Source organism: Carcharhinus amblyrhynchos, chromosome 23 (genome assembly GCF_965287045.1).
Source record: "Carcharhinus amblyrhynchos chromosome 23, sCarAmb.v2.hapA, whole genome shotgun sequence".
Classification (NCBI taxonomy): Eukaryota; Metazoa; Chordata; class Chondrichthyes; order Carcharhiniformes; family Carcharhinidae; genus Carcharhinus; species Carcharhinus amblyrhynchos.
Genome location: NC_137346.1, coordinates 2,582,695 through 2,607,779, shown reverse-complemented (window position 1 = coordinate 2,607,779; position 25,085 = coordinate 2,582,695). Strand labels below are relative to the sequence as shown.

The following is a 25,085-nucleotide window of genomic DNA, read 5'->3' as shown; positions in this document are numbered from 1 at the left end:
CAAACTATCAAAATACAGACAGTTAAAACTGAACAACTCAAATACTCATTCAAAAACTGAGAACTTTGCAGGGTCACCAGCATCTTGAGCATGTTTATTATTCAGTGACAACCACTGGGAGGAAAAAGAAGCTGGAAATATGCAGAACATGAGTATCAAAAACAAAACCATCAGTGCTTCAGAATTTCAATTGTCTCACATTCAATCTCACTCGTGGTTCAGTGGGTTTTCCCATCTCTCGATTCTGTAGGTTGTGTTTTCAGTTCGAATCCAGAGACTTCAACACACAATCACCGAATAAAGTGCTGAGGGAGTGCCGCACTGTCAGAGGGTCAGTGCTGAGGGAGTGCCGCACTGTCAGAGGGTCAGTGCTGAGGGAGTGCCGCACTGTCAGAGGGTCAGTGCTGAGGGAGTGCTGCGCTGTCGGAGGGTCGGTGCGGAGGGAGCGCTGCGCTGTCGGAGGGTCGGTGCCGAGGGAGCGCCGCGCTGTCGGAGGGTCGGTGCCGAGGGAGCGCCGCGCTGTCGGAGGGTCGGTGCCGAGGGAGCGCCGCGCTGTCGGAGGGTCGGTGCCGAGGGAGCGCCGCGCTGTCGGAGGGTCGGTGCCGAGGGAGCGCCGCGCTGTCGGAGGGTCGGTGCCGAGAGAGCGCCGCGCTGTCGGAGGCTGTCTTTCAGTGAAACATTAAATGTAGCCTCTTCCCACTTGGATGAGCTTTAATAAAATATTCATGTTTCTCGAGTGTCTTTCAAGACCTCAAATGAACTGTTGATTTCTCAAAAACCCAGTAATTAATCATAACTACAAAAGGTCGTGAATGTAGCCCAGTCCATCACGCAAACCAGCCTCCCATCCATTCACTCTGTCTACACTTCCTGCTGCCTTGGCAAAGCAGCCAAAATAATTAAGGACCCCACGCACCCTGGACATTCTCTCTTCCACCATCTTCCATCAGGAAAAAGATACAAAAGTCTGAGGTCACGTATCAACCGACTCAAGAACAGCTTCTTCCCTGCTGCTGTCAGGGTTCTAAATGGACCTACCTTGCATTAAGTTGATCTTTCTCTACACCCTAGCTATGCCTGTAACACTACATTCTGTATTCTCTCCTTTCCTTCTCTATGAACGGTATGCTTTGTCTGTATAGCATGCAGAAAGAATACTTTTCACTGTATGTTAATACATGTGACAATAATAAATCAAATCAAATCAAATCAACAGTTACGGATAAATCAAACTGCGATGCCCAAGGAAACTGGGGTAATTATCTTGAGTGCAGCTCACCCATTGCTATTTAAAGACAAGAGGTTGGATGAAGCAGGAATATAATCTGCAGGAGGACTTATTTATAAATAACAAATACTTCTCAGTGAGATTAATCCCCTGTTGTTCTGCTAGGTTAATAGACTGTCGCCAAGACTTAGCAAGTCATGCTGAGAGACTGGCCACACTTTTAGCGTTGAGGTTAGTGTTGTGTCAGACACAGCAAGCAGATTTCACCCTGAATCTACCGCACCCCGCCCCCCCTCACCCCCCTTTCTGTGTCTGTGAGGCAGCAGTACTGAGAGGCGAGAGCTTCAAGTTTTTAGGTGTCCAGATCACCTGGACACCTGATTCCCCCCCCCATGCTGACGCTATAGTTAAGAAAGCCACCAATGTCTCTACTTTCTCATGAATCTTAGGAAATTTGGCATGTCAGCTATGACACCAACTTTTACAGATGCCCCATTGAAAGCATTCTTTCTGGTTGTATCACAGCTTGGTATGGGCTCCTGCTCTGCCCAAGACTGCAAGGAACTACAAAAGGTTGTGAATGTAGCCTAATCCATTACGCAAACCAGACTCCCATCCATTGACTCTGTCTCACACTTGTCTCTGCCTCGGCCATGCAGCCAGCACAATTAAGGACCCCACACACCCGAACATTCCCTCTTCCACCTTCTTCAGTCGGGGAAAAGATACAAAAGTCTGAGATCACATACCAATCGACTCAAGAACAGTTTCTCCCCTGCTGCTGCTTTTGAATGGACCTACCTTGCATTAAGTTGATCTTTCTTCACACACTAGCTATGACTGTAACACTGCACTCTCTCGTTTTCTTCTCTATGAACGGTATGGTAAATATCTATATTTACCATTTATATCGATGATCTGGAGGAGGGAGCCGAGTGTAAGGTGTCAAAATTTGCTGATGATACAAAGGTAAGTGGAACAGCAAATTGTGCGGAGGGTGTAGAAAGTCTGCAGAGGGATCTAGATAGGCTGAGCGAGTGGGCGAGGACCTGGCAGATGGAATACAATGTTGGCAAGTGTGAGGTTATCCACTTTGGTAGGAATAATGGTAGGAAGGACTACTACTTACAGGGCGAAAAGCTGCAGCATGCTACGGTGCAGAGGGACCTGGGGGTCCTTGTGCATGAGTTGCAAAAACCCAGCCTACAGGTGCAGCAGGTGGTCAGGAAGGCAAATGGGATGCTGGCCTTCATAGCGAGGGGGATTGAATATAAAACTAGGGAGGTCTTGCTGCAACTGTACAGGGCACTGGTGAGGCCGCAGCTGGAGTACTGTGTGCAGTTTTGGTCGCCGCACTTGCGCAAGGATATTTTGGCCTTGGAGGGAGTGCAGAGGAGGTTCACGAGGCTGATACCGGAGTTGAAGGGGTTGAGCTATGAGGACAGGCTGAATAGACTGGGCTTGTACTCGTTAGAGTTTAGAAGGATGAGGGGAGATCTCATTGAGAAGTATAAAATGATGAAAGGGATGGATAGGGTAGAGGTGGAGAGGTTCTTCCGGCTCAGAAAGGACAACAGGACTAGAGGGCACAGCCTCAAGATAAGGGGGGGTAGTTTAGAACAGAGTTGAGGAGGAACTTCTTCACTCAAAGGGTGGTGAATTTCTGGAATTCTCTGCCCGTTGAAGTGGTGGAGGCTACCTCGCTAAATATACTTAAGTCACGGGTAGATAGGTTTCTGACAGACAAGGGGATTAAGGGTTATGGGGAGAAAGCGGGAATGTGGAACTGAGCCACTTCAGATCAGCCATGATCTTATTGAATGGCGGGGCAGGCTCGAAGGGCTAGATGGCCTACTCCTGCTCCTATTTCTTATGTTCTTTATATGCACAAGAAGCAGTACCTTTCACTGTATGTTAATATATGTGACAATAATAAATCAACCCAAAAGCTCCCAACTAAATGACAAACCAGCACAAATCAAGAAGAGATTTAAACCATGCAAACCGACCTATCGGGAACTTCTCCCATCCTATTCCACATTTATGTTTCCAGCTTCCTGAAAAGGTTTCCAGCTCTTTTGACATCACGATTCCACCTGAAATTGATATAATCTGTGACAATCAGTCCCTGACGGCCACTACTGAGTGCCACACTGTCAGAGGGTCAGTGCTGAGGGAGTGCCACGCTGTCAGAGGGTCAGTACTGAGGGAGTGCCGCACTGTCAGAGGGTCAGTACTGAGGGAGTGCCACACTGTCAGAGGGTCAGTACTGAGGGAGTGCCACACTGTCAGAGGGTCAGTGCCGAGGGAGCGCCGCACTGTCAGAGGGTCAGTACTGAGGGAGTGCCGCACTGTCAGAGGGTCAGTACTGAGGGAGTGCCACACTGTCAGAGGGTCAGTGCTGAGGGAGCGCCGCACTGTCAGAGGGTCAGTACTGAGGGAGTGCCACACTGTCAGAGGGTCAGTGCCGAGGGAGCGCCGCACTGTCAGAGGGTCAGTACTGAGGGAGTGCCGCACTGTCAGAGGGTCAGTACTGAGGGAGTGCCGCACTGTCAGAGGGTCAGTACTGAGGGAGTGCCACACTGTCAGAGGGTCAGTGCTGAGGGAGCGCCGCACTGTCAGAGGGTCAGTACTGAGGGAGTGCCGCACTGTCAGAGGGTCGGTACTGAGGAAGTGCCACACTGTTGATGGCTGTATCACAGTGAGGTTGAGGGTAATGTGTAATATGTTGAGATAAAACTGGGGGAAAGAGTTTCCAAAGCTCGTGTTGGTGTGAGGAACCGGAACTAGGGAGGGAAATGATGTAAGTTGCTGAGAGTCTGCAGAGTGATGCTCCACTGTCTTGGAGAATCATATCTGGAAAAGCTGAAGAGTGAATTGGAACGTTATGTTCTGGTGGTGTCTTGGAATTTCAATGGGCAGGTTATGATTTCAGGCCAGGCTGACATTCGCCTCGATCCCAGAACAGTGACCCCCAGAAGCCGCTGTCTTCATTTGAGTTTGTTTTCTTTCTATCATTCAGAACTGGATCTCTGTGGGAGTCCGTGGCCCAGTGGGATGGAATGTAAAAGTAAGGAAATCTTGCTGCAATTATACAGTGCATTGGAGCACTATGTACAGGTGTAGTCTCCCCATTAACAAAGGAAGGTTCAATGAACTGATTCCAGGTGTATGTGGAGTCTGCATGTTCTCCCCATGTCTTCATGGGTTTCCTCTGGTTTAGTCCCAGTCCAAAGATGTGTCAGTTAGATGGATTAGTGGGACAAATACATGGAGTTATAGGGGGTGAGGCAGGGGATGGGCCTTTCGGAGAGTTGGTGCAGACTTGATGCCTGAATGGCCTCCTTCTGCACTGTTAGGATTCTTTATCACTGTGGGTCGCATGTAGGCCAGACTGGGTAAGGATGGCAGATTTTCTTCCCTAAATACAGTAATGAACCAGATGGCTTGTACAACAATCGACTATGGAGTTATAGTTAGACTTTTAATTCCAGATTTTTTTTGATTGATTTCACCTTTCACCATCTTCCATGGTGGGATTCAAATCCAGTGTCCCCAGAACACTACATTAGGTCTCTGGATTATAGTCCAGTAATATTACTACAATGCCACTGTCTTCGGAAGCAAAGGTAAGGAACAAAGTTGTTATCGTTCAGTCAAGATCTGATTGGATGGAGGTGTAAGCTTGTGGGGCTGAATGGCCTCTTCCTGTTCCTTATGGAGGAGAATCTGGAAAGTTGTTAGTCAGAGAGGGAGACGGATAGGACTGTGTTTCTGACCTGCAATAATCGCTGCTGTCAGCTGGATATATCACTGCTGCCACTGAGAGAAGAACAGGACAGAGCGTACTTGACAGCATCTTCCAAGCATAGGAAATAGGAAGAGGAGTAGGCCATTCGACCTCTCAAACATTGTCCACCATTCAGTGAGATCATGGCTCACCTTGGATTCTTGTTAGGCAGGGAAATCTGTCCTTAACAATATTCACTGACACCGCCTCAACTGCCTTCTGAGGTGGAGAGTCGCACAACCCTCAGAGAATTGTTTTTCCTCACCTCTGTCCTGATAACAGTGCTCCCAGGTCTGTACTCACCCACAAGAGGAAACATCCTTTATACTAAAATAAAGACAAAATACTGCTACAGGAGAGGCTGGAATCTGAAGCAAAGACAAAAAATGCTGGAAAATCTCAGCAGGTCTGACGGTGTCAGTTGAGAGAGGATAGAGCCAACATTTCGGATCCGGATGACCTTTCGTCACAAGACAACCTACGCATTCCTGTTAGCAATCTAGTAAACCTCCTCTGAACCACTCGCCTTCAGTACATTTCCATCATTCCTCAAATAAGGAGGATTATTGGAGCAGATGGTCAGGTTAACAATCTCATTGCTGTTTGTGGGATCTTGCTGTTCACAAATTAACTGCTGCATTTCCTACATTACAACAGTGAATAATTTAGAAAAAAACCATTGGTGCCCTGAGTTCATGAAAGGTGCTATCGAAATGCAAACTTTTCCTGTTTTGTTGGTACCGTTAGCCTCAGTCTGGTGAAATTAAAAGGACACAGTGTCAACGGCAGGAGATCGGGGTTGGGGGGGCGGGTGTTATTTATCCTTACGGGACAGCCACACTGCAGCACCAGCTTAAACCACTCAGCAATCTCATTATCGCCTCGCAATCTGCTCGGCATTCCAATTGAAGCAGAAACTCAATGCAGGACACGTGATGTGAAATCAGACTTCCTGTCTTCATACTTGGACACACACAGCTCCTATTTCCTCTCCAAATAATGAAATGCCACAGTGTAAATTCCGGATGTATAGCTTTTGCTGGAGAACATTATTAAACAGGCACAAGGATGCACCCACCATTCTGGACAGTTCTGTGTATGTGTGTGTCAGTGTCCATATGGGAGTGTGTGTGAGTCAGTGTCCATATGGGGGGTTGTGTGTGTTTCAGTGTCTATATATGTGTCTGTGTTTCAGTATCTATATGGGTGTGTGTATGTGTGTGCGTGTCTATATGAGGGTGGGTGTATGTGTGTGTGTGTGTCAGTGTCTGTATGGGGGTGGTGTATGTTAGTGTCTATGGGTGTGTGTGTACGTCAGTGTCTGTATGGGGGTGTGTGTGTGTCAGTGTCTGTATGGGGGTGTGTGCGTGAGATTTGTTTTCTTATTGTCACATCTATTAGTATACAATTAAAAGTATTGTTTCTTGCACACTATAAGACAAAGCACAACATTCATAGAGTACGTTGGGGAGAAGGAAAGAAGGTGCAGAATATAGTGTTGCAGCTATAGGTTTGATGAAGAAAAAGATCAGCTTAATATATGATAGGACCATTCAAAAGCCTGATGGCAGCAAGGAAGAAGCTGCTCTTGAGTCAGTTAGAACCTGTTTTCAGACTTTGGTATCTTTTTCCCAATGGAAAAAGATGGAAAAGTGTATATGCTGGGTGCGTGGGATCATTGATTATGCTGACTGCTTTTCTGAGGCAGCAGGAAGTTTAGACAGAGTCAAAGGATGGGAGGTTGGTTTGTGTGATGGATTGGACTATGTTCACAACCCTTTTTGTTTCTTGTGGCCTTGGACAGAGGTTGAGGGGCGACCTGCTAAAAGTCTACAAGATTATGACGGGCATGGACAGAGTGGATAGTCAGAAGCTTTTTCCCAGAGTGTAAGAGTCAGTTACTAGGGGGCACAGGTTTAAGGTGCGAAGGGTGAGGTTTAAAGGAGATGTACAAGGCACGTTTTTTACACAGAGGGTGGTGGGTGCCTGGAACGTGCTGCTGGGGGAGGTAATGGAAGCAGATACAATAGTGAGTTTTAAACGGCATCTGGACAAATACATGAAAATAATTGGAATAGAGGGATATGGTCCCCGGAAGAGTAGAGGTTTTAGTTCAGTTGGGCAGTGTGGTCGGTGCAGGCCTGTTCCTGTGCTGTAGTTTTCTTTGGTCTTTGGTCAGAGCAGGAACCAAACCAAGCTGAGATAAATCCAGATAGGATGCTTACTAAAAATTAGTGAGAGTCGTATTGTAGGCATGCAGAATTTCCTTCACCAACTAAGAAAGTAGAGGTGCTGGCGGGCTTTCTTAACTATAGTGTGCCTTGGACGGACTAGGACAGATTGTTGATGATCTGAACACCTAGAAACTTGAAGATCTCGACCATTTCCACTTCAACCTGATGTAGGCAGGAGCATGTCCTCCATTACGCTTCCTGAAGTCAATGACAATCTCCTTCGTTTTACTGACATTGAGGGAGAGATTATTGTCATTGCACCATTTCAGCAGATTCTGTGTGTGTGTGTGAGAGAGAGAGATAAGGGAGTGTCTGTGTCTGATGGGGGAGTGTCTGTGTGTCTGTCTGATGGAGGAATGTATATCTGTGCAAAGGGGGAGTGTGTCTGTGTGTGTGTATCTGTTTTAATGGCCTTGGAGGGAGTGCAGAGGAGGTTTACTAGGCTGATGCCGGAGTTGAGGGGGTTGAGCTATGAGGAGAGGCTGAATAAACTGGGCTTGTACTCGTTAGAGTTTAGAAGAATGAGGGGAGATCTCATTGAGACGTATAAGATGATGAATGGGATGGATAGGATAGAGGTGGAGAGACTCTTCCCGCTCAAAAAAGACAGTAGGACTAGGGGGCACAGCCTCAAGATAAAAGGGGGGCGGTTTAGAACGGAGTTGAGGAGGAACTTCTTCACTCAAAGGGTGGTGAATCTCTGGAATTCTCTGCCCGTTGAAGTGGTGGAGGCTGCCTCGCTAAATATTTTTAAGATGCGGGTTGATGGGTTTTTGATAAGAGAGGGGATTAAGGGTTATAGGGAGAGGGCGGGAAAGTGGAACTGAGCCACGACAGATCAGCCATGATCTTATTGAATGGTGGGGCAGGCTCGAGGGGCTAGATGGCCTACTCCTGCTCCTATTTCTTATGTTCTTATGGTTGTGATTCTTTAGCCTCTCTGGGATGATTTGGCACAAGCCTGAAATCCACCTCTTGAAATATTGTAGACAACTGGAGCTTAGAAACCTGGCTAATTGATCAGCACGTTTATCCATGGTTACACAACCCACACTCTTTAATTCTAACCCTCAGCAATAATGTATACTTCTCAATCTCAAACTTCACACACAGTTGCTTCAGGGACTGGGAATATTATGGCAGTTTGACACAGTCATGGTGTATGGTTTTAGTGTCTGCAGCCCTGTGCTCTCTGTCATCCTCCCCAGTGACACCACAACAATTTTTATCCATACAGTGCCTTTCAAATGCTTTGAGACACAAACCAGAATGTGGTGATCTGCTCTGGCAACCACCATCAAGGGGAATGAATTGAGCTTGGACAGGGTAAAGCAGGTTCTGATCTGGGGGCTAAAAGCATTAATTTAACAGGTTTAACTATTATTCCCATGAAGCCCACCTACAAACTCCATGACTTGGGCCTCAACACCTCCCTCTGCGACTGGATCCTGAACTTCCTAATCTACAAACCACAATCAGTAAGGATAAACAACAACATCTCCTCCACCTCATCCTCAACACCGGTGCCCCACAAGGCTGTGTTCTTCACCCTCTGCTGTATTCCTTATACATCTGTGTGGCCAAATTCCCCTCCAGTTCAATATTCAAGTTTGCTGACGATACCACTGTAGTTGGTCGGATCTGAAACAATGATGAGACAGAGTACAGGGATGAGATAGAGAATCTGGTGAACTGGTGCAGCAACAATAATCTCTCTCTGTGTCAACAAAACGAAGGAGATTGTCATTGACTTCAGGAAGCGTAAAGTAGAACATGCTCCTGTCTACATCAATGGGGAAGAAGTAGAAAGGGTCGAACGCTCCAAGTTTTAAGGCATCCAGATCACCAACATCCTGTCCTGGTCCCCCCATGCTGACACTATAGTTAAGAAAGCTCATCAACGCCTCTACTTTCTCAGAAAACTAAGGAAATTTGGCATATCAGCTATAACTCTCACCAACTTTTACAGCTGCACCATAGAAAGCATTCTTTCTGGTTGTATCACAGCTTGGTATGGGCTCCTGCTCTGCCCAAGACTGCAAGGAACTACAAAAACTCGTGAATGTAGCCCAATCCATCTCGCAAACCAGCCTCCCATCCATTGACTCTGTCTACACTTCCCGCTGCCTCGACAAAGCAGCCAGCATAATTAAGGACCCCACCCACCCCGGACATTCTCTCTTCCACCTTCTTTTATCAGGTAAAAGATACAAAAGTCTGAGGTCACATACGAACTGACTCAAAAACAGCTTCTTCCCTGCTGCTGTCAGACTTTTGAATGGACTTACCTTGCATTAAGTTGATCTTTTTCTACATCCTAGCTATGACTGTAACCCTACATTCTGCACTCTCTCGTTTCTGTCTCTATGAACGGTATGTTTTGTGCAAGAAACAATACTTTTCACTGTATGTCAATACATGTGACAATAATAAATCAAGTCAAACAGATTGTATTCACTCAAGTTTAGAAGATTAAGGGTGATCTGATTGAGATATTTACAATGTTGTTGGAGTTGATGTCAGGAAGCATCTCTACCCAACGAGCATCATGGACATCTGGAACTCCCTCCTCCAAGATTCTGTGGATCTATTGGAGCTTTTCAGATTGAGGTGAATAGATTCATATCACAGGAGATGGAAGAGAGATGGAGATGAGGTACAGTTGAGCCATGGTCTAATTGAATGGCTGTAATGATGCACATTAACAAACTTCATCAAGGTTGCTGTTCTACTTTCAGTTTGTACTCTGCAGTGCAGAGAACATCGCTTTCAATAAATCTGTTAGTTTGTGTCGAGATGTGCAAACCACATCCTTTTCTTAATTAAAACCCACAACAACTAACATAGTTAGAACATTACTAAAAGAAAATTGACAACAAGCAGGACTTTGTTTCATCAGGAGCATCGAGAAAAGATCCTAATTAGAGGAAAGAAAATCAACGTAGGGCCTCACACTTTGAATATTAGGAGACTGGGGAAAAGCAACAACTAGATTAAAGATTGAAGGACCAGTGAAGGAAGGAAGTCAGAAAAAGCTGACTGAGTGGTTTTAAAAGAAGGGCCATTTTTCCAATCAAAGAAGAGTGAGATTTCAGGCAGTATCTGGCATGTTTGGAAAGAGTGACTGCTTTGCTGTATGGCTGGGGCCTGATTTAGAAAAAAAACAAATTCATCAAGTATCCAGAGTAAAACAGGCCCTGGGAAGACAGTCTTAAAAAATAATATACTGAGCAGTCCGTGCAAGAGAAACGATGGATCAGTTGGAATCCAGGTCCTTTCAGTGAAGATACTGGATTATGGAGTTCCAATGTAGAGCATTTTCAGTAGAACAAGGACAAAGAAAAGTACAGCACAGGTACAGGCCATTCGGCCCTCCAAGCCTATGCCAATCATGATGCCGTAACTAAAGTAAAAAAAACTTTCTGCCCTTACTCAGTCTGTATTCTCCTTTTCCCTCCTTATTCATGTACCCATCCAGATATCTCTTAAATGTTGCTAATGCCCCTGCTTCCACCACAACATCTGGCAGCACGTTCCAGGCACCTACCCCACCCTGCACTTCCTCCACACATCTCCCTTAAACTTCCCCTCCTCCCTTACCCTGATCCTGTGTCTTCTTGTAATTGACACTTACGCCCTGGGAAAAAGCCTCTGACTATCCACCCTGTCTGTGCCTCTCATAATTTTGTAGACCTCTATCAGGTCTCTCCTCAGTACAAGTGAATAAAATTTCAAACTAGTTGCTCATACCAGTTATTCTCGGTACAGTAGGAATTAAAACCTTCAATTTGCTCTGGAGTTTGGTCCATCCAACAAAGCTAGGAACCCAAAACCTGCGATAACTTGACAAAGATCCTTGAAGAACATTACTCCCCAAAGCCCCTGATCATCACAGATCGGTTCAGGTTCCACTGAAGGAATCAAGTGGAAGGTGAAAACATTGCTTGGTTTGTGGCAACTTTTAAAAGGCTGACATTGTAGATTTGGCGAGTTATTAAGAGATTCTCTTTAAGATTGTCTGGTTTGTGGTCCCCAAAATGAGGCTATCCAAAGACAATTGCTCACTGAAAATGCTTTGATCTTAAAGACAGCTGTGGAAATCGCACTGTCAATGGAACTGGTTGCTAAAGAGGCTTCACAATTTGGTGCAGGAATGAAGATCCACAAGTTGGGAACTACCCAGAAGAAGTCAAAACAGCAACAGCATGTTACAGGACAACCCATTAGGATGGAGGTTGAATCTGGTACTGGTGTATCTTTAATTCCTGAGACTACACACCAACAAAAACTGAAGCATCTTCCTTTAAAACCAGCTGATGAGATTTTAAAGATATATAAATGATTGTGCCATTAAGAGGTTATATCATGATCAACGTGGAGCTGAGTGGACAAAAAACAGAGTTGCCTCTCCATATGGTCCGTGATAATTTTTCAGTCTACTTGGGAGATCATGGTTGGGGAAGATAAAGAGATTGTTCCATTAAAAGGTTACATCATGACTAATATAGAGTGGAGTGGATTGATGAAAATGTGGGACAGTGTCAATCTTGTCATAGAATCCCAAGTCCACAATGAGTCCATTCGGCCCATCAAGTCTGCATCGACTGACTGAATATCTTATCCTGCCTGTCTCCCCCATCCTATCCCCGTAACCCCACAATCTACCATGGCCACTCCATCTAATCTATACATCTTGCAACATTAAGGGGCAATTTAGTATGGCAAATCCACCTAACTGATATGTCTTTGGACTGTGGGAGGACGGAGGAAACCCATGCAGACACAGGGGAAAACTCTACACAGACAGTGACCTGAGGCCGGAATTAAATCCGGGTTCTTGGTAGTGTGAAGCAACAGTACTAACCACTGTGCCACCAAGCTGTCCACGGTGCAAGAATATGAAATACGCTATCATTGTCTCCTTTAACCCTAGGGAGTGCCCTAAAGCATCATGAAAACCTTTGCAGGTAGATGATGTTGCAAAATTTCTGACACAGTTCAAACTGACGATGAGCTGGTTTGGTGACGCCATGCTGACCAATTTTATCATCTCAAAATGATCTCTCTGAATCATCTCCAGAAACACCAATTTCTTTAGTTCCTGGTGTTGTGAACACTACCACGGGAGATTTGTTGAATCTAAGTTGCCTGATTATTATTTTTATGTTATTATATCGAGTGAGAATGATACAGAATTGCTTCCAAGAGACAAAGTGTCTGTTGAAGTTCCAGTCATACGTCTAGGATCCAGGACAGCTAAATTCCAGAACATTGTCTACAACCAAAGAGAAAGAGACAGCCTCCTGATTGACTTTCTTATTGACTGTGTATAATGATGGATGACACACCGTACTGTGTTTGGAGAATGATTGACCCTGCTCCCTGACTGGCTCCCTGGGTCATGTGAGCCTTACTCTGCAGACTGATCCTCAAAAACGACAAATCGCCACATCCCTCCCCCTCTAAGTCCTTATTTACAAATCTCAATGCTCAATTTACACACTCCAAGATAATTAGATATTTAGTACATGATTTAACCAATTAAAATGTAATCTTTCAGGGGTTTCTGAATCTTGTGGAGCAGTGTAACTGCCCTGTCTGGGACACTCCCACAGGAATCACAGCGACCGGCACCTCTTCAGGCTCAGGTGGTTCAGTTCTATCTGTTTCCATGGAGAGGTAGGCAGTGTCTACCACAGGACGATGAGAAGCTTCAACGCTAAAACAGTCGGCACCATTTCCATACGGCAAAACTGGCTGCATATCACCTAACTTGTCAATGATCCCAAATCAAGCTCTACTCTGCAATCCCAGGCAAACATTCAAACCGCAGAAAACTGCATTAGTTCAGATTAAAATCAACACGGTATCAATTGTACTGCCTCAGTAACAATAAAGGACACTGGCTACAGACAATACAGTACTGACAAAACATCCTGCAAAAAAAAATTAAAATGCATTTCTTAAAGGCACAGTCCATCACATGTGGGTGAAAAAACATGGGAAGAGGAGGTTCCAGGTGATGGGACCTTGAGGAGCGGGTACTCGGGGTGACGGGACTTTGAGAAGAGGGGGTTTGGGGCAAAGGGGCCTTGAAGAGTGAGGGCCCAGGATGTTGGATGAGAGCAACTTGAGGGTGTTGGAGAATGTGTGGAGTTGGGGCTTTGGCTTTAACTCTGCCTGCACTTGTGCTTTCGCTTTGTTTCTTCCTCTTGGGTTATGATGTAACTGAATAATTTCTGTTTATTTGCCCCCAGATTATTTGTGTGCTCCCGAGGATAACGTTTACCATATCGATTTTACAAGGTTCAAGATTCGTGACATGGAGTCTGGGGCCATCTTATTTGAAATTACCAAACCGCCTGCCTCAGGTGAGTCAAACAGAGATCCCACCAGTCAGCTCTTTACACTAATCCCATCGAGGGCTCATTGGGTATCGGAGTAATGGGATATTTGATGTACCTGGGGATGACGTGGGCAGATGAGCAAGTGGGAAAGCTCGGGGCTGGGGATGCATCCTGTCCGTTAATGATCACTTTCCTAGTGTTTGCAGTTCATTAAAACTGGTTCACAACTGATTAGCAAGACGCAATACCATCTCTCTCCCTCCCTATCCACCTCCCTCTCTCCCCATCCCCCTCCACCTCTCCCTATCCCCCTCCCTCTCCATCTCCCTCCCTCTCTCCCCATACCCCACCCTCTCTCCCCGTACCCCTGCCTCTCTCCCCATCCCCCTCCCCATCCCCCTCCATCTCTCCCCATCTCCCTCCCTCCCCATCTCCCTCCCTCTCTCCCCATACCCCCCTCTCTCTCCCCGTACCCTTCCCCCTCTCCCCATTTCCCTCCCCCTCTCCCTCTCCCCATCCCCCTCCCTCTCTCCCATCCTGTCCTCCTCCCAGTGCTGGTACGGTGGCACAGTGGTTAGAACATAAGAACATAAGAAATAGGAGCAGGAGTAGGCCATCTGGCCCTTCGAGCCTGCCCCGCCATTCAATAAGATCATGGCTGATCTGTCGTGGCTCAGTTCCACTTTCCCGCCCTCTCCCCATAACCCTTAATCCCCTCTCTTATCAAAAACCCATCAACCCGCTTCTTAAAAATATTTAGCGAGGCAGCCTCCACCACTTCAACGGGCAGAGAATTCCAGAGATTCACCACCCTTTGAGTGAAGAAGTTCCTCCTCAACTCCGTTCTAAACCGCCCCCCCTTTATCTTGAGGCTGTGCCCCCTAGTCCTACTGTCTTTTTTGAGCGGGAAGAGTCTCTCCACCTCTATCCTATCCATCCCATTCATCATCTTATACGTCTCAATGAGATCTCCCCTCATTCTTCTAAACTCTAACGAGTACAAGCCTAGTTTATTCAGCCTCTCCTCATAGCTCAACCTGCTGCCTCACAGCGCCAGGGACCCGGTTCGATTCCCAGCTCGGATCACTGCCTGTGTGGAGTCTGCATGTTCTCCCCGTGTCTGCGTGGGTTTCCTCCGGGTGCTCCGGTTTCCTCCCACCATCCAAAGACATGCAGGTTAGGGGGGATTAGTGGGGTAAATACGTGGCGTTACTGGAAAGGGCGTGGGTGGGATCCTCTGCCAGAGAGGTGGTACAGACTTGATGGGCCAAATAGCCTCCTTCTGCACTGTAGGAATTCCAGGATTCCCTCCTCCTCTCTGTCTCCGTCTGTCTGTCTCTCTCTGTTTGTCTCACTCTCTCACTTTCTCTGCCTCTCTGTTTCTCTCTGTCTCTTTCAATGTCTCTTTTTGTCTCTCTCTCTCTCTGTCTCTCTGTCTCTGTCTCTCTCTCTCTCTCTCTCTCTCTCTCCCTCTCTCTTTTCATGTTGTCTCTGTGTACTGAGCTGTTTTCAGTTGATTTGGGAGTCTTTCTGTTACAGAGCGTGATCAGGGTGATAAGAGAGAGGTGGATGCCAATGCTGGTCGGTTTGTGCGCTACCAGTTCACCCCGGCCTTCCTCCGCCTGCGCCAAGTTGGTGCCACGTGAGTTCTGAGAGTCTGGAAGGAGCACGGGGGTGGGGGAGGGGGTGGTGTTCTCACGCATTGGGGGAGGGGCATTCCCACATGGACTGGGGGAGGGGGGGTGTTCCCACATGGACTGGGGGAGGGGGGTGTTCCCACACGGACTGGGGGAGGGGGGGTGTTCCCACACGGACTGGGGGAGGGGGGGCGTTCCCACACGGACTGGGGGAGGGGGGTGTTCCCACACAGACTGGGGGAGGGGGGGTGTTCCCACACGGACTGGGGGAGGGGGGGTGTTCCCACACGGACTGGGGGAGGGGGGGCGTTCCCACACGGACTGAGGGGCGGGGTTTTCCCACACGGACTGGGGGAGTAGCAGTGTTCCCAAATGGGCTGGGGGGGAGGGGTGTTCCCTCACAGACTGGGGGAGGGGGGGTGTTCCCACACAGACTGGGGGAGGGGGGGTGTTCCCACACGGACTGGGGGAGGGGGGGGTGTTCCCACACAGACTGGGGGAGGGGGGGCGTTCCCACACGGACTGGGGGAGGGGGGGTGTTCCCACACAGACTGGGGGGGAGGGGTGTTCCCACACAGACTGGGGGAGGGGGGGTGTTCCCACACAGACTGGGGGAGGGGGGTGTTCCCACACAGACTGGGGGAGGGGGGGTGTTCCCACACGGACTGGGGGAGGGGGGGGTGTTCCCACACGGACTGGGGGAGGGGGGTGTTCCCACACGGACTGAGGGGCGGGGTTTTCCCACACGGGCTGGGGGAGTAGCAGTGTTCCCAAATGGGCTGGGGGAGAGGGGTGTTCCCACACGGACTGGGGGAGGGGGGGGTGTTCCCATATGGACTTGGGGGGGGGGGGGTGTTCCCACACGGACTGGGGGAGGGGGGGTGTTCCCACACGGGCTGGGGGAGGGGGGTGTTCCCACACGGGCTGGGGGAGGGGGGTGTTCCCACACGGGCTGGGGGAGGGGGGTGTTCCCACACGGACTGGGGGAGGGGGGTGTTCCCACACGGGCTGGGGGAGGGGGGTGTTCCCACACGGGCTGGGGGAGGGGGGTGTTCCCACACGGACTGGGGGAGGGGGGTGTTCCCACACGGGCTGGGGGAGGGGGGTGTTCCCACACGGGCTGGGGGAGGGGGGTGTTCCCACACGGGCTGGGGGAGGGGGGTGTTCCCACACGGACTGGGGGAGGGGGGTGTTCCCACACGGGCTGGGGGAGGGGGGTGTTCCCACACGGGCTGGGGGAGGGGGGTGTTCCCACACGGACTGGGGGAGGGGGGTGTTCCCACACGGGCTGGGGGAGGGGGGTGTTCCCACACGGGCTGGGGGAGGGGGGTGTTCCCACACGGGCTGGGGGAGGGGGGTGTTCCCACACGGGCTGGGGGAGGGGGGTGTTCCCACACGGACTGGGGGAGGGGGGTGTTCCCACACGGACTGGGGGGGGGGTGTTCCCACACGGACTGGGGGAGGGGGGTGTTCCCACACGGACTGGGGGAGGGGGGGGTGTTCCCACACGGACTGGGGGGGGGCGGTGTTCCCACACGGGCTGGGGGAGGGGGGTGTTCCCACACGGACTGGGGGAGGGGGGTGTTCCCACACGGACTGGGGGAGGGGGGGTGTTCCCACACGGGCTGGGGGAGGGGGAGGGACATTCCCCCACGGAGTGGGGCAGGGGATTCCCAGGTTCCCATGCTGACTGTATGATGTTCCTCAGAGCCTTTTGGGTTGGTGGGGGGAAGTACGGGGGGGTGGGGTGGCTGAGATACGGCTAAACCTGCTGTGTGTATCTCAAACCGATAGCATCTAATCTGTTATTATTCCAAAGTTAAGGAAGACGTCCATTTCTTTAACACCTTTGTTGACCTGAGCAAGTCCCGTGGCATTTACAGCCAATAGAATCCTTCTGAAGTGTGGTCCCTGTTGTTATGGAGGAAACTCTGCAACCTCTGTGCAGGTCAGTGCACAGAAAGATCCCACAAACAACGATGCGACAGTGAGCAGGAAATCTCATTTTGCTGAGAGATTGCTTACCTCCACCTGACAGGGTAGATCAGACCTTGGTGTAAAGTCCACCTGCAGGAGACAGGGAATAGGTGAAGGAGTCACTGGGATCTGGAACCTTGTCCTCCATTCAGTAAAACCTTTGCCAGTCTGATCGTGAACACAATCCCATCATTTAGCATCCTTTCTCAATTAAAAATCTAACTCCTCCCTGAACAGTCCCTACTGCTTGACTGAATTCCCAAGGGATGGAAACACTTTACCTTTAATCAGAGCCCATTCATTCTGGATACATCCACAAGGGGAAGCATCCTCCCAGCACTGGTTCCTCAGAAACTTGAACTTCAATAAGATCATCTCACATTCTTCTGAACACCACTGAGCAGAGGCCAAACTGAACTGTGAGAAGTCTCACAACACCAGGTTAAAGTCCAACAGGTTTATTTGGTAGCACGGGCTTTCAGAGTGCTGCTCCTTCATCGGATGAATGGAGGATTGGGTTCACAAACTGAGCATACATAGACACAGACTCAATTCACAAGATGATTGGAATGCGACTCTTTACAGTAATCAAGTCTTTATAGGTACAGACAATGTGAGTGGAGAGAGGGTTAAGCACAGGTTAAAGACGTGTGAATTGTCTCCAGCCAGGACAGTTAGTGAGATTTTGCAAGCCTAGTACTGCCCCTCTGACAGTGTGGCACTCCCTCAGCGCTGCACCTCTGACAGTGCGGCACTCCCTCAGTACTGACCCTCTGACAGTGCGGCACTTCCTCAGCACTGACCCTCTGACAGTGCGGCACTCCCTCAGCACTGACCCTCTGACAGTGCGGCACTCCCTCAGTACTGACCCTCTGACAGTGCGGCACTCCCTCAGCACTGACCCTCTGACAGTGCGGCACTCCCTCAGCACTGACCCTCTGACAGTGCAACACTCCCTCAGTACTGACCCTCTGACAGTGCGGCACTCCCTCAGCACTGACCTCTGACAGTGCGGCACTCCCTCAGTACTGACCCTCTGACAGTGCGGCACTTCCTCAGCACTGACCCTCTGACAGTGCGGCACTCCCTCAGCACTGACCCTCTGACAGTGCGGCACTCCCTCAGTACTGACCCTCTGACAGTGCGGCACTCCCTCAGCACTGACCCTCTGACAGTGCGGCACTCCCTCAGCACTGACCCTCTGACAGTGCAACACTCCCTCAGTACTGACCCTCTGACAGTGCGGCACTCCCTCAGCACTGACCCTCTGACAGTGCGGCACTCCCTCAGCACTGACCCTCTGACAGTGCGGCACTCCCTCAGCACTGACCCTCTGACAGTGCGGCACTCCCTCAGCACTGACCCTCTGACAGTGCGGCACTCCCTCAGTACTGACCCTCTGACAGTGCGGCACTCCCTCAGCACTGACCCTCTGACAGAGTGGCACTCCCTCAGCACTGACCCTCTGACAGAGTGGCACTCCCTCAGCACTGACCCTCTGACAGTGCGGCACTCCCTCAGCACTGACCCTCTGACAGTGCGGCACTCCCTCAGCACTGACCCTCTGACAGTGCGGCGCTCCCTCAGCACTGACCCTCTGACAGTGCGGCACTCCCTCAGCACTGACCCTCTGACAGTGCGGCACTGCCTCAGAACTGACTGTCTGACAGTGTGGCACTCCCTCAGCACTGACCCTCTGACAGTGCGGCACTGCCTCAGAACTGACTGTCTGACAGTGTGGCACTCCCTCAGCACTGACCTTCTGACAGTCAAGCACTCTCTCAATACTGCTGTGGGAGTGTTGGCCTGGAATGTGACTCAAACCTACAACCTTGAGATATGGAGGCTCCTCTGTGCTTCCCCCTTTGCCACAGCTGGAGCTGTGTGAAGGTTGGGCAAAGTCTTGGGGGAATTATTCACAGATCCCTGAAGTCAGCAGAGCGCTTGAATAGGTTAAGAAGGCATACGGGACACTTGCTTTTATCTCTCGTGGCATTGAGTACAAGAGTGGGGAGATTATGTTGGAGTTGTACAGAGTGTTGGTTAGGCCACAGTACGAGAACTGTGTACAGTTCTGGTCACCTTGCTGTATGAATTAAGTGATAGCACCAGAGGGGGTTCAGCAGAGGTTCACCGAGAAATATAACTGGGATGATTGAGCTATAGGGAGAAACTGAATAGGCTTGACTGATTTTCTTTAGAGCAGAGAACGTTTAGGGGGGACATGATTGAGGTGTATAAGATTATGAGAGGTTTGGATAGAGTGAGAAGGAAGCAGCTGTTCCCCTTGGTTAAGGAGTCAATTACAAGGGGGCAGAGTATTAGGGTGAGGGGCAAGCGATTCAAAGGGGATCCGAGAAAATATTTTTTCACTCAGTGGGTGATGGGAATCTGAAATGCACTATCTGGGAAGGTAGTGGAGGCCGGAAACCTTACAACCTGTAAAAAATATTTAAATAACATCAAATATAAAAATAATATTCAAGGATATGGGACATGTTGGAAAATGGGATTAGTGCATCTTTAATGGTATTTGTCAATGCAGATTCGATGGGCCTTTCCTGCACTGTGTGACTATGGTACGAATATCAATCACAGCTTCCTTCTGTCTGCAGGGTGGAGTTCACAGTGGGCGATAAACCCATCAACAGCTTCCGAATGATTGAGAGACACTACTTCCGTGACCAGCTGCTGAAGAGCTTTGACTTTGAGTTTGGTTTCTGCATCCCCAGCAGCAAGAACACGTGTGAGCACATCTACGAGTTCCCACAGCTCTCCGAGGAACTCAGTGAGTATGGCTTCAGCCTCAGGAAGCCCTTACACTCTTTGACGTTGGTTACCTCTGGGGCAAGTTTCTGGCTTCTTGTTGGATTAGTGCCATAACATTAATCACTCTGATTCCACATCTTGCAATATCCTCCCAATGACTATCTGTTTTGAAATTTTAAATTGGCCCCATCACCCCAACCATAAACACTTTGTGGGGGGCAGTGGGGGTATATTTTTCCTGACGTTGCCCCAAAATGGCCTGACTCTCATCTTGACCTTTAACCCCATGTTGTGGATTCTCCAACCAGAGAAATTATTTCTCTCTCTCTACCTTATTGAATCCTTTAATTATTCCAAATACTTCAATTCTATCAGCCTTTAACAGTCCTTAACTGTGGGAACACAAACCTTGTCAGTGCACGTGATAGGCCTGTTCAATATCGTCAGGGGTCTGTCTGGACAGGGAGAAACTGTTCCCACTGGTGAAAGGATTGAGAACGAAAGGGCGCAGATTTGAAATAATTGGCAAAAGAAGCCAAAGCAACATGAGAAACTTTTTCACACAGCGAGTGGTTTAGCTCTGGAATGCACTGCCTGACAGTATGGTAGAGACAGGTTCGACTGAGGCTTTGAAAAGTGAATTAGATTGCTACCTGAATTGGGGAAGAATGTATACTGGACTATTTTCTCTAGAGCAGAGAAGGCTATACTTGGTACAAGTGAATAACATTTCAAATGAGTTGCTCGTACCCGCATTTCTCAGTACAACAGGAAGTAAAATCTACAATTTGCTCTGGAATTTGGTTCATCCAGCAAAGCCATGATGACTTGATAAAGATCCTTGAAGACTATTATTTTCCAAAGCCACTGATCATCATGGAACGGTTCAGATTTCACCAAAGGAAACAGGTGAAAGGTGAAAGCATTGCTTAGTTTGTGGTAACCTTAAAAAGGCTGGCACAACATTGTGAGTTTGGTGAGTCATTGGAAGATGCTCTTTGAGATTGTCTAGTTTGCGATCTCCAGAATGAGGTTATCTAAAGAAGACTACTGACTGAACATAACAACAACCTTAAAGACAGATGTAGAAATCAGAGTGTCGCTAGAACTGGCTGCGAAAGAGGCTTTGCAATTTGGTGCAGGAATGAAGATCCACAAGTTGGGAACTGTCCACAAGGAGTCAGAACAACAAGGATGTCACTGATGTGCCAAAATGGGCCATTCAGCAAGTGAATGCTGGAGTAAGGATAGTCAATGCAAGAACTATAGCAAAATGGGTCACAATGTGAAAGCTTGTTGGGCTAGACCACCTTCCCCTGACAGGAATGTTCAGAAGAAGAATCTGAGTATCTTCAAGAAGAATAAGTTACGTGCTGTAAAAAGAATTTACAACATGGAAAAATTATAACTGTGAAGAAGGGATGAAGAGATGAAGATCTCTAACTGAATGTTTTATCCATACAGGGTGGATCACAGAGATTCTGAGTGATTCTAGTGTTAAGTGGACAGTCTATTAGGATGGGGATTGAACCTGGTGCTGCTGTATCTTTAATTCCTGAGACTACACACCAACAAAAGCTGAAACATCTTCCTTTAAAACCAGCTGATGTGATTTTAAAGCTATGTAAATAATTGTGTCGTTAAAAGGTTACATCATGGTCAATGTGGAGTTGAGTGGACAAACAGCAGAGTGCCTGTCCATGTGGCCCCTGGTAATTTTCCAACTGTATTTGGGAGATCATGGTTGGAGAAGATAAAGCTTAACTGGAGTGCTGTCAATAGATTGGTCAATGTCAAAACAGATCTACAGCATCTTCTGGATAAATATAAGAGGGTATTTAAAGATGCTTTGCAGAAATCTGAAGTATTGGTTCACAGAAAGTACAAGCGTTTTTAGTCCCTGGTGTTGTGAATACTACGGAAGACTTGGTTGAATCTTAGTTGCCTGATGATTGTGTCTTTGCTACAATACTGAGTGAGAATTAGCTCCAAGTGAAGAAGTGTCTACTGAAGCTCCAAATCATACTTCTAGGGTCAAGGATAGCCAAATTCCAGAGCGTCACATACAATCAAAGAGAAATAAACATCCTCCTGATTGACTTTCTATTGACTGTGTATAATGATGAATGATGCACCATATCTGAGTCTGGAGTTATTGATCCAATGTGTAACATTGTAGAGGAAAACGATGTTATATATTTATAAGGGTTGCATGAATGCTTTAAGAGCTGATAACATGATTTGATAGTGATGTCATTAGAGTGTTGCACAGGTTGCTCTCTGCCTATAACCTCTCGCCTCCCCATGTCTCTCTGCCTGCCCATGTCACTCTGCCTGCCCATGTCTCTCTGCCTGCCCGTGGGTCTCTACCTGCCCGTGGGTCTCTACCTGCCCGTGCCTCTCTACCTGCCTGTGCCTCTCTGCCTGCCCGTGCCTCTCTACCTGCCCGTGCCTCTCTGCCTGTCCGTGGGTCTCTACCTGCCCGTGCCTCTCTGCCTGTCCATACCTCTCTGCCTGCCCGTAACCTCTCTGCCTGTCCGTGGGTCTCTACCTGCCCGTGGGTCTCTGCCTGCCCGTGTCTCTAGCTGGAAACCTTCCAGCCGGATCTCATGAGCTTGGTTCGCTCTATCTGGCATTCCTTAACATTGGTCAATGTTCTGTAACTACAAAGCTATAAATATAAAACTTCATATTTGAAGCTTCAATCTCACTGAGGAAGTTTTGGGATTATCGACATCCAGTAACCTGCTCTGAAAACTCTGCTGACATTTTGACATCTGTGACAAATTCTACTTTAGCAGCTGAGACCATTCACGGCATTCTAAAAAAGGAAGTTAATGCAGCCCATCACCCACATTAACAATCTTTTAAAACATTCCAGGAACTGGATTCATATCTTCACCAAAGACTAAACTGTCCTTTGAACACCCAATCTGTTTACCATGTTGCATTCATTTGTTTTTGAGATATATTGTTTACAGGTAAACAGATTAACAGCAATATCATTACCTCTACTCACCTGAGGCAGCAATCATTTTGGAAAGATCCAGAGGTGATTTGAGGAAAGAGTTATTTACATAATGAATTTTGGTGAACTGACAGAGCCAGTGGACACCAAATCTTTCAAAAAGTAACTTTCAAAAAGTAGCCATGATGAGGAGATGTCAGTGTTGGACTGGGGTGGACACAGTAAGAAATCTCACAACACCAGGTTAAAGTCCAACAGGTTTATTTGGAATCACGAGCTTTTGGAGCGTCGCTCCTTCACTCACCTGATGAGGGGGCAGTGCTCCAAAAGCTCGTGATTCCAATAAACCTGTTGGACTTTAACCTGGTATTGTGAGACTTCTTATTGAACTTTCGAAAGGGAATTGGATAAATTAATTGAAAAGAATACAAGGCTTTGGGGAAAGAACCAGGGGAGTTGGACTAATTGGAAAGTTCTTTCAAAGGGCTGGAATATGCGTCATCGGCAAGTGGCCTTCTCTGTGCTGTTTGATTCCAGTATTCTGTGAGAAGGTCCTGACGTGATGGATTCCATTTAAATGTAACTTCTTTCCTTTTCCCCACAGTTCGGGAGATGGTGACTCGACCCTACCAGACCCAGTCAGACAGTTTCTACTTTGTAGACAACAAGTTGGTGATGCACAACAAGGCTGACTATGCCTATGGGAATGGGCCATGAGAAGGTGACCAGGTCTTTACTAATTCCGACTCCATAGCATCACCTTGGGAAGCCAAGTCTGCAGAACGCCAAGAGCATCAATGGAAATGCCAAGACTGTGACCCTCTGGTTAACCAAATCTCATTCCTAACTTGACTAACTCCGCTTCTATCTGCGTGCTAACTCAAACCAATCAGGATAATCCTTCAAATGTCGCTCCCATCTCATCGTGAATATTATTTTGAAATTACCTGCATATTAAGATTGAGGGTCTGAGTTTACATTCCAGCACTAACCAGTCCCTCTCCTTCATCCCAGAGTCATCAGCCTGCTTCCCTGCGTGGGGGATAGGGGGATGGCTTCACAATAGCTGAGAGTTTGACCCATCAGTCTCCTCCTATCTCCCTGTGTGTCTGCTGGAAACGATATTCAAAGCCCACCCCTCCCCAAACCTCATTCCTGGAGACATGGGTAAAGAAGGGAAACTGTTTGAAATAAATTACATTTGCACACCTTTAAATCTTAGCCCAGAGATGCGTCTGTTTCCATTCTTGTCTGATCCCAGTTTTGAGGCAAATTTGTATCGAGCATGTCTTTATTTAATTTGGGAATCAGTCCTCGATCAACACTGGGATTTAAACTGAGATTGGTGTTTAGTTCTCCAGTAATCTGGCCAGGAGTGAGCCTGCAGCTTTCCTGTTTGGTGTTCTCTGTATACGTTTGTGTGTTTTATTTAATTTATGATAAACTCGACCCGACAGCAAAGCAGCCACACGAGCAGTGCGGGATCGAGCATTTAGTGTTTTCCAAGTGCTCCGTCGTGACCCCTGTTTCCAGTGCTTCACCTTTGAGACTTGAATTAAATATTTATTTTTTAAGTAGAACTGAATGAGGAGGAAAGAAGTCAGTTTGTTTTCCCAATCCTTTGTGCTGATTGTTTTTTTGTCAGTCCGTGAGGATTTGTTGAGATCTGTAATATTATATTGAATTTCTCGCTCTCTAATGTTAAGATGTTGAATGCAGTGTCATCTGAAAGATTTCTCAACATATGTATAAAAAGAACTTTGAAAAAGAGGCATCATCCAGTGCTGTGTTTTGTAGCTTTGTCTTTATCCTGACTTTCTGTTCAATCTGCATCCCATTGGTGAGGAAGGGCTGAACTCAGGGCTTGGGTCGGGGGAGATCTCTCTCCAGATCACTCCAGTTATACATCAGGAATCCCCCCTCTCTCCCATACTTGGGTTCATGCTAAATTGGGTGTGGTACTCGAGACACACAATCCTTGAAGGATCTCTGAGGATCAGACAGATCTGTGCTCTGTTGACAGTGATAAGACGGTGATAAGGATGTTGCACGTCTGTCTTAACCCATGCTTTTCGAAGCAATGGTCAAAGAAACTGCCAGCATTCGCAATTCAGGTTAATAAGTGCTGGGCCAGA

At 47.9% G+C, this 25,085-nt stretch overlaps 1 protein-coding gene across 1 annotated transcript in view; it reads left to right on the top strand.

Moving 5' to 3' along the window:
* The window catches only part of unc119a1 (unc-119 lipid binding chaperone a1), a 38,028-nt gene extending 13,313 nt beyond the window's left edge, over window positions 1-24,715 (top strand). The window contains exons 2-5 of the mRNA XM_080210770.1: window positions 13,510-13,623; window positions 15,139-15,241; window positions 19,829-20,001; window positions 23,555-24,715. Of these exons, the coding sequence (XP_080066896.1) occupies window positions 13,510-13,623; window positions 15,139-15,241; window positions 19,829-20,001; window positions 23,555-23,667 (503 nt within the window). The 3' untranslated portion in view covers window positions 23,668-24,715. The remainder of the gene's footprint in view (window positions 1-13,509; window positions 13,624-15,138; window positions 15,242-19,828; window positions 20,002-23,554) is intronic.
* The last annotated feature ends 370 nt before the right edge of the window (window positions 24,716-25,085 follow it).